Below are 15,785 nucleotides of genomic sequence, written 5' to 3' on the forward strand. Positions count from 1 at the left end.
AAAAAAGTCTGAACCAAGTGTGAGGAATGTGCAGGAGCACTGTCGTGATGCATGCGCCAGTTTCCTGTTGACCACAACTCAGGTCTCTTGCGCCGCACAGCATCACGTAGGCGATGGAGACGGAGGACATCCCTGTAGTACTCTTTCGTGATTGTTTGACCCTGTGGTGCGTACTCGTGGTGTACCACACCGCGGGAGTCAAAGAAAGCACTCAGCATCACTTTGACGTTGCTGCGCACTTGGCGGGCTTTCTTTGGTGTTGGTGACGTGGAATGCTTCCACTGTGGGATTTGGTTTCCGGGTCGTACCCGTACACCCAAGACTCGTCACCAGTGATAACGATATTCATGAAGTTAGGGTCACTGCTTGTTAAATCCAGCATGTCCTGTGAGACTTCAACACGAAGTTGCTTTTGCACCACCGTGAGCAGTTTCGGCACGAATTTCGCCGCAACTCTCTTCATGGCCAAATCTTCGGTCATAGTGGAATGTGCAGAGAAAGTGCTGATGCCCACCTCTTCCGCAATTTCCCGGATAGTCACACGACGGCCCCGCATCACCACAGCGTTCACTTCGGCAATTACCTGGTCATTTCGGCATGTTGATGGCCGACCGGAGCGTGGCTCGCTCTCCACCGATGTGCGGCCGTCTTTAAACCGGTTGTACCACTCCTTAATCTGTGTGCGGCTCATAGCGTCGTCACCGAAAGCCGTCTTGATCTTCCCAATGGTTTCCACTTGGCTGTCGCCCAGTTTCTGACAAAATTTTATGCAGTATCGCTGCTCCAGTCGCTCCGTCATTTTCCTTGCAATGAAAAACCGACCAGAGCACTGCGCACGACCTCACTCAAACGCTGCTTCCCAGCGACTGACGCTATTGGCAGGCGGGAAAGAATTCACGCATGCGCACGAAGGTTCAAGGTCGGCTGATGCAAGCGCGCTTGTTTCAAATCCGTCAGGTGCTCGCAAAAAAAAAAAAAAAGGGTCGGATACTTTTCTAACAGACGTACATACATGCCAAGTAATGACAACCAGATATTTTTGATTATCGCTGTTATCGCATGCAGTAGCAGTGTAAAGTGAGACTAACAATGGGATAACCAAGTCATCTCAGGAGACAACACAAGACATGAGCAATGAAGAGGTACCTTAATATGCTCAAATGACCCTGAAAGTAAGAATGTTCTGTAAATCGTGCACACAATTACCCGGAAAATGTGTTCGCGTCTGTATACCCTGAACTAAACGCACATGAACATTACAATACAAATGGCGCGCTCTTGGCGCATCATCTGTCCAGCGCTATTCAACCTATATTATGCCAGCAATTACTCGGCGATTCCCGGGAAACATGAAACTGGAAGAAATATTGCTTTGATTCCAACCGCGTGCCAACTGCTGCTATTACTTCAAGAAGAGCTCATAATCTTGGCCATCATAAAAGCTCATTCCAAAGATTATTACACAGTCTTCCTGTATTACTAAAAGGACCTTTATGTGCGACTCAATAGAATGCGTTCGTCGCACAGCTTATGCCTGCTGCAGTAAAAGAAGTACGAACCCGCAGGGTCTAGCAGTAAAACGAAACACTGTCTGCGCTAATAAACTGCCCTCGTAAACCTACCCCGCGGTGCCACCACGGGAGATCGGTTTTGTAATTAGGCGCGTTAGCGTGGCCTAGAAAACCGAGTTACTGTGTACGTATATCAATTAGCCCTCTGTGGCACACGCGAAGATAATCAAGCTACTGCACGAAACAGTGCGCGCCGCAAGTTTCCACGTGTAGCCCACGCTTCCACTCATTTCTTTTCCACGGCACGAAAGAGATAGACGGGTTCCTCAATTAAGTAAAGCTGCTGGTCGTGAGACGTGCTTGTGATCTCGTAGCCATCGCTATGGCAGCGGCTGTACAGCGGACGTTTTTGGCGACAGGGCAAAGGACAAAGGACACGATTTTTTTGAGACGCTGTGAATAAGTCAGGGGGATAACGGAAAAAATTGCTGTCTGGGCTCCTTGGCCCATGCTGGTAACCTGAAAACCCCGCCATTAATTAGTAGAAATCAGCAATTTCATTGAGATGAAAATTGAAGAAAAAGTTAGTGGGGGTCTAAGCGAGTAGATCGTTTACTGAGTAAGCAAAAGTGCCACTTAAAACTGACATTTTTGCACACATCTCAGGAAGCTATAGCAAAGAAGTTTACATTTATCGAGAAGTATTCTGACGGGGAGTGAGCAAGCTAATTTACGAGCTTTGCTTTAGGATATGTGAAGAAACACAGCAAAATACAAACTAAAAACACTCCGCGAATATGTGCATCTACGTGCCAGAAAAGAAAACAAAATCAACGAAGGTCTTATGGCGGCCGCGACATTAATACATGAAGTGATCATAGTAATATGACATGCAGCAAGTTCTTTTTTTTTCAATCAATATTTCTTCCCTTCTGCTTCATCAGAACAAAATATTCACCTCACATGTCTACCAATTCTTCCGTTTTCACACACACACACAAAAAAAGGGCAGACGATTTAGAGTACTGTGTACTCTACTATGGAAAAAGCCGGATCTTACTGAAAAAAAAAAAGAAAACACGTAAAATTTCACCAATTCCTTCGTGCAATTCTAGCAAAGTACTCATTATCAGCAGCATTATCATTAGCATTATCATCAGCATTATCATCAGCATTATCAAGCTTACAGCACAATGCAATGCCCGACGAAGGGGGCGACCTCTGGTGGATTATACCGGGTGTTCAATATTAAGCTTTATGTTTTCTTAAAATTCAACACTGGGAGGCACGTGAAAACCACCTTTGCAGGTGAGTTATGTATCCAGGGGGACACAAAGTGAGACAGTAATTATAACTGTCAGCCGCGCAATTATCTAAGATTGATTAATCAGCTTTTTAATAAGTGCAGCAAGCGGGCTTGTTTGTATTGAAAAGTTGGAGGCAGTCGCGTTACTACGCAGTTCCACTTGGAAGAATTCTTCTAGCATGTCTGTGCCCCGAGATATCCTGCTGCAAAGTTTAATTGCGGTTTGCATGATTACGCATGCAAGACTGTGAGCACTGGCGCAATGCTCCTCCCCGATGTGCCGGGGCAGTTGCGAGCGGCGTTTAATCTGACAACGTGTCGAAGGCATAGGCAAAGATGATAACGGTTACCCGTTTCCTACCGGCTGGCGATAGCAAGCGATGACTGCTCGTCACGTCAGGGCGGGACATTGCGTCAAAATCAAATCAAATCAAATTTTATTCATTCATAACATAATGTACAAGATAAGGATATACAGAAGGAGGTCCCGTAGTGTAAACTGAAATGGGACCTCCTATGCAATATTAACATAAATATTTGATTGGCAACGACAGTAGCAAAGGATAGAAATATTACAAAATTCAATAATAATGAGATACAGATACAAGAAAAAGACGATGTTGTCATAAACTATGTGTCATCGATAATAAAAAAAAATATAAGTGCAAATAACATGAAAAGAGAAAAAATAAAACAACAGTTTGAGGTGAGATGACAAGTCGAAAAACCAGTTATACAGAACAGTGAATGTCACATAACAAGAAATTTTTCAATTCATGGCGAAATTTATGGGTTTTTTTGGATTTTTATTAGAAATGGTAATGTATTCCACAATGATATGGCTGCAAAGTGAACTGTTTGTTTGCCATAATTAGTTCGCACTTTGGGCAGAATGAAGTTGTTATGCTGCGCGAAACGAGTTGGGTTAGTATTAAGTAAAGATGATGAAGAAATTAATGACAATGAGATTTCTTCATTAATTAGTTTGAAAAGAAAAGTGGCGAGATTGTATTTTACAAGGGCGGCAACATCGAGAATGTTATTTTCTTGAAGTAACTGTTTAGCATTGTATGTGGGTGGACTTGACGTGATTAAGCTAATTGCCCGGTTCTGAATGATTTGTAGCGGTTTTAGGTGAGTATTGTACGTGTTATCCCAGGAGGTTATGCAGTAATTAATGTGGGAGCGCACAAACGCGAAATAAAGTGAGAGTAGTACCGGTCGTGAAAAAAATGAACGTGCCCTAATGAGGATGCGTATTCCATGTGATAACTTTTTTGTTAAACGTGTTACATGGTTTTGAAATTTCAAGTTACGGTCCATATTTACGCCTAGGTATACGCATTCTTCACTAGCTGATAATGGGTGGTTATCAATAAAAATGGGCGGAATGCACTCTGGTGATTTATTTTGTGTCGAAAACACAAGAAATTGAGTTTTAGAGGGATTAATGGTAAGTCTATTAATTTTACACCATCCTAGCAAGTTATGAAGGTCACTGTTAAGCCGGGTTACTACTAGTGATAGATCTTCGTCAGAATTAATGATTGTGGTGTCATCAGCATATAATATGCACTTAGAAGAAGTAAGGCAATTAGGCAAGTCATTAATATACAGTAAAAATAGTAAGGGGCCCAAAATTGACCCCTGTGGTACACCTAAATTAGTTATTTTAGGTTTAGAATAAGCATTACATACACCAACAACCTGATACCTGTCACGTAAGTAGTCGCGTAGTAGTGGTAAAGGAGGACCAGTTATACCAATTGAGTCTAGTTTACTATTAAGAATGTCATGGTCAATGGTGTCAAATGCCCTGGAAAAGTCTACGAATAATGCCCTGGAAAAGTCTACGAATCCTCAACGTCTCGCATGCGTAATTATGCAAACCGCAATTGAACTTTGCAGCGGTATATCTCGGGACACAGACATGCCTGAAGAATTCTTCCAAGTGGAACTGCGTAGAAACGCGACTGCCTCCAACTTTTCAATATAAACATGCCCGCTTGCTGCACCCATTAAAAAGTTCATTATTCAATCTTAGTTAAATGGGCGGCTGACAGCGAAAATTATTGTCTCACTTTGTGTCCCCCTGGATACATAACTTATCTGCAAAGGTGGTTTTCACGTGCCTCCCAGTGTTGAATTTTAAGAAAACCATAAATCTTAATTTTGAACATCCGGTATAGTACAATAAAGCACCACTGTCACCCCATAGCTTAACATAGAGTAACAAATAACGAACAATGATATACCACAGAAATGCTTAGAAAAGGCTTGCAAAACAGAGGAATGCAATGGCCTGAGGAAAGGGGGCGTCATCTTCGCTCTTTCGACAAATTTCACGTAGGGGAGCTGGCTCGCTTTTTAGCAACCGCCTATTATAACAGATATGGCAGTTCTTGAATATCGAGTGCGAAGCATCTATAGTGACAAACTTCTGGAAGCCTTCAGTACTTTCCAGATGCCCTCGCATGGCTGTTAAGGACACGTTTGAGCGAACATCTATTCTAAAGCAGATATATAGTGTTTAGTGTTGAGTATATTGCCACACGAGTTTATGAATCTGAATAAAGGAACCCGAGTTCTGATTGCTCGACATTTTTTTTCGTGTCCTCTCAGTTTTAAGGATCATCGAAGGATTAGTTATAGCAAAGACGAATATGTTATTTATACAACTCATTCAGTCGGATTAAGAGTGAAAAGTGAAGAGAAGAAAAAAAAAATGGCCGCGTATTTGCGTGCTTCGCTGCAAATGTCGTCGAAAGACGATAGTCTTTTGCCGGCCGTACTACATGAGTCCTGGTCTCATCTGCGGCCACCGACGATGCTGCTCTCTCTGCGTTGTCTGGACATGTCTTGCAGAGTGGGTTGTATTTCATCAAGCGACCATTTAAGTTTTGCTTGCCTCAGACAACGCCTTCTCTGTGTTGAATCGGCCGTACCCGGCTGGCATTGATAAAACAGAGGAGGCGCTGTTGAGATATGGACGCCATCTGGCAGTGGTGTCGCGAAACATGAGCTTGTGCAGAACCCAGGGCCACTGCCAGGTGGCAGCACCATATTGCCGGCAGAGGGCTTTTTTCGTGCAATGCGTCGCATTTTCAGCGCAGCCTAAGAAACACTAGGGTCCTTAGAATTACGTATAAATTTATTTTATTGCGATAGCAATTAGATGGACAGTCTCGGCTGGAAAATGTCCGTCCCGGTCGCCGTCATTCACCGTATATGTATAAGTATGTATATATATATATAGAAAAGCCACAAAGAAAAATAATTCAGAAATTCTCTCCGACGCGCAGAATCGAACGAGCGACCTCTCGCTTTGCAGCCCGCCACGTTAGACATTAGGCCACGACAGCACCGTCTTTCAGCCTGCTAACGGCGAGCTATTTATATACACCATGTAATTCAGCATGCTTTCTTAGTGGCTACATAGATGGCGCGACGTGCGCGCGCGCTTTAAAGATCTTCGCCCCGATCCTGCAAACGCCGTTGCTCTTCGCTCTACAGGGCGTGGTCGCTTTCGCGCGCTTATCTCGAGGGAAGAAGGGGCGGCCGGTGTGGCGCTTCGCTTCGCTCGCTGCAGCGGCCGCGTTTGTGAAAGGAGCGCGCTGTTCAAACAGAAATAAGTAACAACTGTGACAATTAGTTCGCGCTCGTCTTGTGTGTACCTGTTCGTTCGTTTCGCGCGTCCTGCTTTATGTTTGAGCAGTGCGCTTCAAGTGTCGAGCTGTGACGCATTAGTTCGCGCTCGTCCTCTGTGCGTTATTTTCGTGCCTTCTTTGGGCTCGAGCGACGCGCTGGCAATTTCGAGCTGCTTTCCGTTCTTCGCGTTACATTACAATTTATTGCTATCGCATTCATTGCTTCGCCGTTGCGGCGAAACTGTGGCTTTTTTTTTCTAGTAAAGGAACACACCACCTAATACTTACGTATTGATGTTGCGCCTCAGATATGCGTAATATTTGCTTTTTGATCGACAATGTTCACAAGTATGAACGCAGCTACCAGTTCAATATGGCTGGGCGTTCAGCAAGTGCTTAAACTTTGGCCGGGTGGCTGAATCGTGTGACAGACAGACAGACAGACAGACAGACCAAAATTTCCGCGTTCAAGTATCCCAAGAAACACTATCGTCTTTCAAAAGCGTGGTACTCCAGTCACAAATAGTTTGATAAGAAAAATTGTATGGCAGCTCCATTTCTGTGAAACCTGAGGAACTACGTAGCACGGGCACCCAGCCATTCCCGTTCGTAGAGTTCTCACTGCTCCGTTTGCCAAAGCGTCGCTGACGCCACTGTTTAATGTAAGTATATAGGGTTTCCAAGGCACGAGTAGAATCTTGTTAGGGAGATTCGCAGGCTCGGTGTGCGACATGTGCGCTACTTTTTGCTGCGCTTTATCGGCTTCCTGCTTGTTACGGCAGTTGACACACGCGTCGTCTGCAGCGAGTTCCGTCAGACTGTTTCACCCATCAGATGTAGAGGGAGGGGCATCCACTTGCTCGGCCAGGCGGTGGCGCCCTCTCTTGCGCGGTCTCCGAGTCAGCCGCAGGTTTCCGGAACGTTTTTAGCAAGTTTTAGCTACTTATTGCGCTTAATTCTTGGTAATTTCTGTTAACTATGTTATTTTGGACATTGTTCGTTCATTTTAACCCGGTTTTGAGCATTGCTAGCCGTGTTATGGCCTGTATTGAGCGCTTTACTGTCCGCGTGATCACGCCACATGAGATGCATGGAAGGACGACAAGCCGGGCCCTTAAAGTGCTCCGCACTTAAAAAAAGTTGCAGTGGCTTAGCTCGGCTATGCCAGGATATACGTAGCGTTAGCAAAGGTTCAGCTGATTATTCTTAGCTTTCCAGATCGTCTAGAATTAGCTTGATTGTCATGCTTACTGCTGCTGCAATGACACACACACGGTATACGTATTATGTGGCACATGTATATTTATTTATGCTCAACATCAGGTTGCTTCTCTATAGGCCTAGTGCGCTGCAGCTTTGAACCGAACAGGCAGCGCCATCGGACGGCCGCGGCGGAAAACTTAGGATTGTCGTTTGTTGCTCCCGTGCCCGCAGTCACGGTAGAAACGCATGGCTCCTCGCCGAAAGGACGTAAAAACGTCCCAGTAGTCCGGTACTTTTTCGTACTTCTGCGTGCATGGCTGGCACAACAGCTGTAGAAACACCGTTCGGAAGGAACTAGCTTTAAAATTCTGCAGGTTACCTCAGAAGTAGGACGAAAATGAAAGACAACTCTACCGCAGCTGTGCGGGGCTGCATAAGCAACGCCTCGAATTCCGTCCATCAGTGGCACTCTCGTGCGTTTCTTTGCCTTTTATTATTTATTTTAAATGTATAGACAAGCTTACAAGGTCACAAAGAAATAGGAAGATAGCAGGCTGACAACGGCCACCTAGCGGGGCAATGTGCCTGTCTGCGTCTTCTGCTCTCACGCGTGATTTCTTGCCAGCCAGAGCGGCGAGCAGGGGTAGCCGGTGCGGAATCAGACACAAATTTGCATTGAAAAATAGAAAGCTCACCTCCAGTCGCACGTCATAATCCACACTATTCATCTGTGCGATGCATTTTCCAATGATTTCTGGCGACCCAGCAGCGCTCAGCGATTCCTCTCCGACGCCGTACACGTGGTTACTCGCGTACAGCTTGGTTCCAATCGACAAGCAGCTATTTTTTTAAATACTTTTCTATATCTCCGATTCTACGAAATACGCGGAAGAAAACTCGATGTTCGTTTCTCGCAGCCATTTCCACGCGCGAGCGGCCGACGCTGTTGGAGCAGACGATAACGAGTGACGAACTCATTGGCGCCGGTATGTGTGGCACTGCAGCCCATATGGTGGCGTCCGAGAGGCGCAAAGGCTCTCATTGTTTGTCGTTTCCGGTGCACAAAGCTGTTCCCCCCCCCCCTCATTATGGGAAGACGAGCTCGTAGCTTGGTTCTGAGCGACAAGCGGCTCTTTGCCTCCCTCGGGTGCCTCGAGGCGGAACGGGGATGATAGGGTGGTTGAATGCCGACAAGAGTCGCCGAAAGACCGACTTTTCGACAAAAAAGTGAAACACAAGTACACATGAGTCAACACGGGGCACTTATACTCACAAAAAGAAGAAAAAAATGCCGCTCTTGGAGAACAGCGGCCGCCGCAAACGTCATCGCCACCTGAAACATGCAGACGCGCTCGTAGTCGACAATCCTAACAGTGCGCCGCTGACCCGATAGAGGGCGAGAGCAGTAGCGCCACCATAGCAGCTCACGAGGTCTATTGCCACAAAGACGGCTCGGTGGTCAGTGAAATAACACGCTGCCGTCTCTATGGCCCCAACACAGTATTTGGAATTGTCTGTGTGTCTCTGATAGACAAGGTCAATGGTGCTTCCCCATTGCGTCGTTTGTGCAGTTGGAACACTGGCTAAGTCGAGTAAACGTGTCCTTCAAAAGTAGACAAAGAGAGTCTGGAGCACGATTGAAGTCACCAGCCACCACACACAGTTCACTTGCCGCACGACTAGGTATAGACGTAGCCACTACGTGTATAATGTTTTTAACCGAATTGTTCGGTGACACATACACAGCTTCAATTACCACACCACTCTCGTCAAGCTGAACGGCACAGGCTCCACCCTCGGCTCTTCTGCGCCGTCGAGCAGCATTTGCGCTCTCCTTCTCCATGGCGTTACCCACCTGCAAACGCCAGTCAGAGGCGCTATCAAGCGGCTCCAGCGCAGTGTCAGACGGCGACTGCACAGCGAAGGCGAACAGCTGTGCGCGCTCCGGCGCCAGTGTTTCTACCATGGATACGACGTCACTCCTCTCGAATGCGCAGACCAGCAGCGGCGAGTCGCGTGCGGCGGTGGCGGAGTCTGCGCGCGCCGGCGCCAGTGTGTCTGCCGCGGCTACGACGCCACTCCTCCCGAACTCGCAGACCAGCAGCGGCGAGTCGCGCGCGGCGGTGGCGGAGAGCGCGTGAGATGCCGGCCCTGGTGAGCCAGCTGTATGACATCACTGATCCTCGCGCATGCGCAGCACGGCTCATGAGGATCCACGCGAAATTGGCTCCGGCTAGGCAAATGTGCCTAATGCTACAAAAGAATAGCTTACAACAAGTCGCGCAAAGCGTGGCACAGCGAAGCACGGACCCGTCGCCGCTCGCTGGGCAACCTATTTCTATGTATTTCTCCAGAGCTTGGCGGGCTTCTTTGTTTTTCTTTTCCCTCTCTTTCTTTTATTGCGATATCAATTTTATGGACACTCTCGGCGGATTGTTGCCATCGCTCTCATGTACCGTATATGTATGTATATATACATAAAAGCCACAAATAAAATTAATTCAGAAGAAAAAAAACCAGAAGCGCGGGACTGGGGATACGAACCTGCGACACCACGCTCCGCAGAGCGCTACCTCAGACAATTACGCCATTCGTCATTCGTTCTAACGGCAGAGTGAATACGCATGCGGCGTTGGGTGGAGCGCACGGGGCGCCACACGTGGAGAAATTAAAATGATGCGAGACGTGGACCGTGATGCATCGTTGCCCAGGCTGCGTTTGCGTCGTGTCGCTGGCGACCCATGCTAGTATTATTTTTCGGGCTTGTTGCGCCTCGCCACTCGTGGCTAGTCGACTAGGGAAAAAGAATAGTGTCCCGTGGCTCGCGGTGGCGCGCGCTGGTGGGGAGGCTTTGGCTCTTGTAGGCTTATGCCACAGGAGGGAAGAAACGATTGAGACGGCTGAACCAGAGTCACAGCATACATCTTACACCGTCACCACAATCCTGAGGCTAAAATTACAGCGCGAAGGCACAAGACACGCACGAAGAAAAACATATACGACACAAGCGCTGACTAACAACTGCTTCATTCTTTCAAATGCATATATAAGCCCAAGGCAACGTTACCACGCATGCGCACACAACAACAGCCCTAAACCAAAATGTGTAACAAGGTTGATAGTGTATTTCATACGCGAAGACATGAAACCACATTCAGACGGGTGCAAGGACAAAGAAGTAAACAAGAAAGAAGGACAAAGAAGTGCGTTTGCGCTGTAATTTTAGCCTCAGGAATATGCACAAACTAAATCCAACTGAAGTTTTATTTTAGGGAACGCTAGCCATGGCTTCGCATGCCACTGCCAAGCACCGTCTTTATTTTCTTCTCTTGAGGTCACGCGCTATGCGGTTTTGTTCGCCGCCCAAAGGAGGACGCTCAGAGTCTTGGGAAAAAGCGAGCGCAAGTGTCCAAAAGTGGCGTTCTGCGCATGCGCCCTGGCGGCTCGCAAATTTCTCCGGTCCCCAATTCTAAAACTCTGTAGTGTTTCGCCGGAGTTGGGATGTGCGCCTCCGACTTGTACTCTGACACGCAGGGCGGGGTCGACCATGCTCGCACGTTTATCTCTTGAGGGAGAGTTTTGTACGTCTTGTGCTTTCCCCGCAAAGTTTGCGTTGAAGCTATAGACCGCACGAAGGTTACTTTGCGCGCTGTAGCGGCCGCGTTTGCGAAAGGAGTGAGCTGCTACCTAGAAGAGCCAAAATAGGAGCTAGTTGAAGTAACAACTGTGACAGTTCGCGCTCGTCCTGTGTATACCTGTGCGTTCTTTTCGTGCGTCCTTCTTTGTGTCTGAGCAGCGCGCTGCAAGTGTCAAGCTGTGACAGTTGTTAGTTCGCACTCACCCTGTATGTTTTCTTTTCCTGCGTCATTTGTGCTTAAGGAGCGTGCAGCAAGTTTCTAGCTGCTTGCCGTTCTTCCTGTGACATTCCAATTTTTTGCTATCGCATTCATTGATTCGACCTTGAGGCGAAACTGGGACTTTTTAACACGCAGGCGTTTTATGCCGAGGTCCACCAACACTTTCATGACGCATTTCCATCGCGGAAATACGTCAGCAAAATGAACGTCATCAGATGGCAAAGAAAAAGAACTATAAGAAAATGTTCCGTTCACAGGAGTCGAACCCATGACCTCTCGGTCCGCTACGATGGCTGGCGGCTGTTTAGCCCACTGACATAACGGAGGCTACGTGAACGCGCTTTTTATCCTTCACACTTTCCTTTCACAGTGCTAATGGATGGATGGATGCTATGAGCGTTTCCTTTATAACGAGGCGTTGACATGTGTGCCATCAGGCTGGAAAAAAAAATATGTCCCCACCTCCCCGAAGGGAATCGTGAGGAAATGCGAATGCATTGCTGGCGCCGAGAGTACATGGCGTAGTAATTTTAATGGCGTAAATTAATGACGCCGTCAGACATTCACCTTCACCGACTTCTGCCATCGCCTTGAGAGGCGCCCAACTAGCGAACGGTCGAGAGTGAGGCGCGCGCTTCACTCCAGCGGACGGGAGAGTGGGGCGCAGGGAGGAGTGGGAGCGAACGGCGAGAGGAGCGGCGAAGCACTGCACCTACCCTCTCCTACACTCTCTCCACTGACGCGGGAGCTCCGCCGAGCTCCCGCGATGCGAGCGCCCTCACACGCCAGAGCGCGCTCCTCCTCTCTACTCACTCTCCGCTACTCCGCCCGCACCACCTGCTCCGGTTGCTAGGGGCGAGGATAAGCGCGCGCGCACGCAGCTATTGCTATGGGAGAGGGAATGAGAGCGGAGAGGTAACACCTGCCGGCGCGCGGACACCGACGCCTGACATAGCCCGACTAAGAAATGCATTCGCATTTAAAACAAAACGCGCCGTTGCTACAACCATCCTATTCGGTGCGTTTCCAATAGAAGTGTATTTTCGCTAACGCTTTAACACACCGCGAGGTGGTGGCTTTAGCCCGAGCCTCGCTCACAGCATCCATCCATATCGAAAAATAGCTCTCCGGCGCTCGTCTGGCTGTCACACCGCGTTCCCCGCCCGCCCTGCGAAAATTAACGGCCAGGCTAGAGAGAAAACACGACGCGCGTATCGTTTATCCTCTCGTTTCACGACGCTTTGAAAGAGTGCATATGAAATCAGTGCTTATTATGTGCTTGTTGATGCCATTTTTGCGCGGGATTCACCATATGCGGTGTCCACGAATATGTTAAGAACTTCGGATACCGCGGAGGTTAAATCATGACCATGGGCGTTGGTGGTCGGTACGGAGATGTGCCACTAGGCGTCAACGTGAGTGCGTCCACTTAAGGCGGTGCTATATCTGCCAAGCAACAGTAGGCATTGTAGGAGTTCTCATATACCAATGCACAAAAAAATCAATTACTTCAGTGACGACATGTTTCACTTTCGTGTTATACCGATTCCTATGACAGAGAGATCAGCCACTTTTTTTCTCTCCTCTCTGTTTTTTGTGTCTTTCCTCTGTCTGTTTATTCCTATTTCTTTCTTTCTCCCTCTGTCACCCCTTTTCTTTTTCTTTCTCTTTCTTTGATTCTCTCTCTTTTTTTCCTTCTCTTTGCGCATTTATTTCTATCTATTTCTCTAGCTCTTCCTCATTTTTATATGATTTGCTTCACTCTTTCACCTCATGCTCACCATCCCATCTCTTCTCACCTTCACTTCTCTATTCTGCCCCCTTGTTATACGATACTATATTATGCTATGTTCTGTCAACGGGCGTGCTTGTGCGTGTGAAGAAAATGCCTATTTCATCAAAATCCAAGACATTCTTCTACAAAGTGCATACACAGACGCTGCCTGTGAAGACCTGGTTAAGCAGCAAAGGCATCTTTGTATCGTCAGTTAATTGTCGCCTCTGTGAAGTTCCGGAAGCGATAGAACATTGCTTCATCAGCTGTAAAGACGCCATACTCTTTTGGGACGTTCTACAAAGGGCTTTTAAAAAAACAACTCGATTTAAATTCGTATAGCATACGTTATCTCATGCCACCCAAAAGCCATTCTATGCCTGTTGACATGCTATTACTAATGGCTATGCACAGTTTATGGAAAACTCGCAAGTAAGACAGGCATGCGGAACCAATGGTATCATCGCGGTTGCATTTCATTCGAATGGCTCTTCAGCTAAAAGACTTTTATCAACAATTACAGTTTCAACCGGACTGGCATCCACTCTTCATGAAATGTATAGCTTTAATACCCTTTTAGGACTTCTGTGTAACGCTTGTACGCTGGTAGAAGCCGCCTTGAGTATTTGTTCGCTATGTATGCTAATCACACACATTCGTATTAAATACCATGAAAAAAAGTGCCTGGATAGCCGAGTGGTTAAAACACTCGCCTTCGGATCGTGGGTACGCGGGTTCGATTCCTGCCGCCTCATGTGGAATTTTTTTTTCGTCATGATTTTTTCTTTATTTATATCTTTCTGTCTCTCTATTCCTTCACCCTCCTCCTCCCCATCACATCTCTCCTTCGCTTTGTGTTTCCCCCTTGCTATACGCCGGACAAATCGGCGCTCGTGTTCTGGGATCGAAGCAGAAGAGGACGAATAGGAAGACGACAAAGAAAGCACGGCCGGTTCATGATGATGATGATTTTGGGTCACGACACACTACACCGAGCTGGAACCGCTTCGCTGTAAGTGCTGTGTTCAGAGCACGGATACACATGCTTTGTTTGTCTGTCTGCGAGTGTTCGTAAGAGTTCTATTCGCGTACATTGGCGTCATTTCGTTGCCATGGTAGCTCAATGTGGTTCATTTTGACATGCCCGAAACGAGTGATATGACAGCAAAATACACAAAAAAACACAGAAAACAAGCATTCAAGGAACGTCCTCTTTATCGTGCGAATGCTTACGCATCACTGTTTGCCGAATGCGTCCTTTTTGCGGACGCAAGAAGAAATGTCTCCGAAAAGAGGGAAAGGTTAACCAAGGCATGGAAAAGCTTGGAGGACGCTTGAGCCTCGCCTTCAAGAGTAGAACGCTATAGCGTAATCGGTCCCCGTGCGCATCGCCTTCTCAATTGTGAGCCTCCCTTTGGTTCTCCGTGCATGCCTAAACCGTGCCGTAAGGAAACGAACGACTGTGCCTGTAACATTGGCCGTTTCAAACTATCCTAGAATGTCTACTGCAAGTACAGCCTACTACGCAAAAAGTCTTCCTTTTGCGAATCAGCGAAGGGCCCACTACTCGTCCGTAAGACAAGGCGGCTTTGTAATGGATGGGCCTTCAAAAGACCCACTCGTTGCGCAATTCACCAGTTTTGACGGCTGGCGTGATTCTTCTGCCACGTAATATAACATGCGTTAAGGAGACTCCTTCCACTACATGGCATTCATATAGTGTTTTTATTTTATTTTTTTGAAGCAGTTTCAAGCAATGGCGTAACTCTGTGGTAGAACACCTGCTTGCCACGCAGACGGCCTGGGTTTGATTCTCAACCGAACAGATTTTTTATTGTTTATTTTATTTGCATCTTTCTCGATTTCTCGTTCATGGACAAGATGATGATATTTAGCTCACAACCAACGACGCCGACACCGGAATTTCTGCGAAACGAGCTCTTTAACGCTATTGCGTTAATATAAGCGATGCGCATGGTGGCCTTCCCAGGCTGTAATCGTTATTTAAATGTTAATAAGGGGGGGGGGGGACGGCCATACGAGCTATATGTACTCTCTCTGTACTCGTCCTCTCACCCATCAGAGTTATTGCATCCCACGTCGGACGAATGGGCGCACGTGTTCTGGCAGCGAAGCAGGAGATGAAGAAGAGGACAACGGGGAAGAAGAGAATGAAGAGAACGCGTGCCGGTTTATGATGATGACAATTTTGTTCGCGACTAATGGGCTTTCTACGAGCTTAAAAAGCTACGCTGTCAAAATTTAGTCGAAGAGTTTTCTTCTCGAAATCTGCTACTCAGCGCTCATGTACGAGTCACATGCAGCAGCAGGGGACGCTTTATTCCAAACTGATTCGCACGGACTGTGCATCTCTCAGTAAAACGAGAGACGTATGGTTTTAATGTTGCCTCACTGGCTATGCAGCACCAAGTTGATATCATAATTAGACTGTTAGGTAGTCACAATTTTATTTAATCGTTTAAATAA

The 15,785-nt window shown here is 47.1% G+C and overlaps 1 protein-coding gene across 1 annotated transcript; it reads right to left on the minus strand.

The window, feature by feature from the left end:
• Positions 1–217: 217 nt before the first annotated feature.
• On the minus strand, positions 218–799 carry LOC119392826 (protein GVQW3-like). The gene has a single exon (XM_037659773.2). It carries the CDS (start codon positions 797–799, stop codon positions 218–220), a length of 582 nt encoding a protein of 193 aa, XP_037515701.1.
• Positions 800–15,785: the final 14,986 nt, after the last annotated feature.

Source organism: Rhipicephalus sanguineus, chromosome 5, assembly GCF_013339695.2.
Source record: "Rhipicephalus sanguineus isolate Rsan-2018 chromosome 5, BIME_Rsan_1.4, whole genome shotgun sequence".
NCBI classification, from domain to species: domain Eukaryota; kingdom Metazoa; phylum Arthropoda; class Arachnida; order Ixodida; family Ixodidae; genus Rhipicephalus; species Rhipicephalus sanguineus.

What these genes read in the sequence shown, in the direction of transcription:
- LOC119392826 (XM_037659773.2), bottom strand. Translation starts at nt 799, where the DNA reads ATGACGGAGCGACTGGAGCAGCGATACTGCATAAAATTTTGTCAGAAA.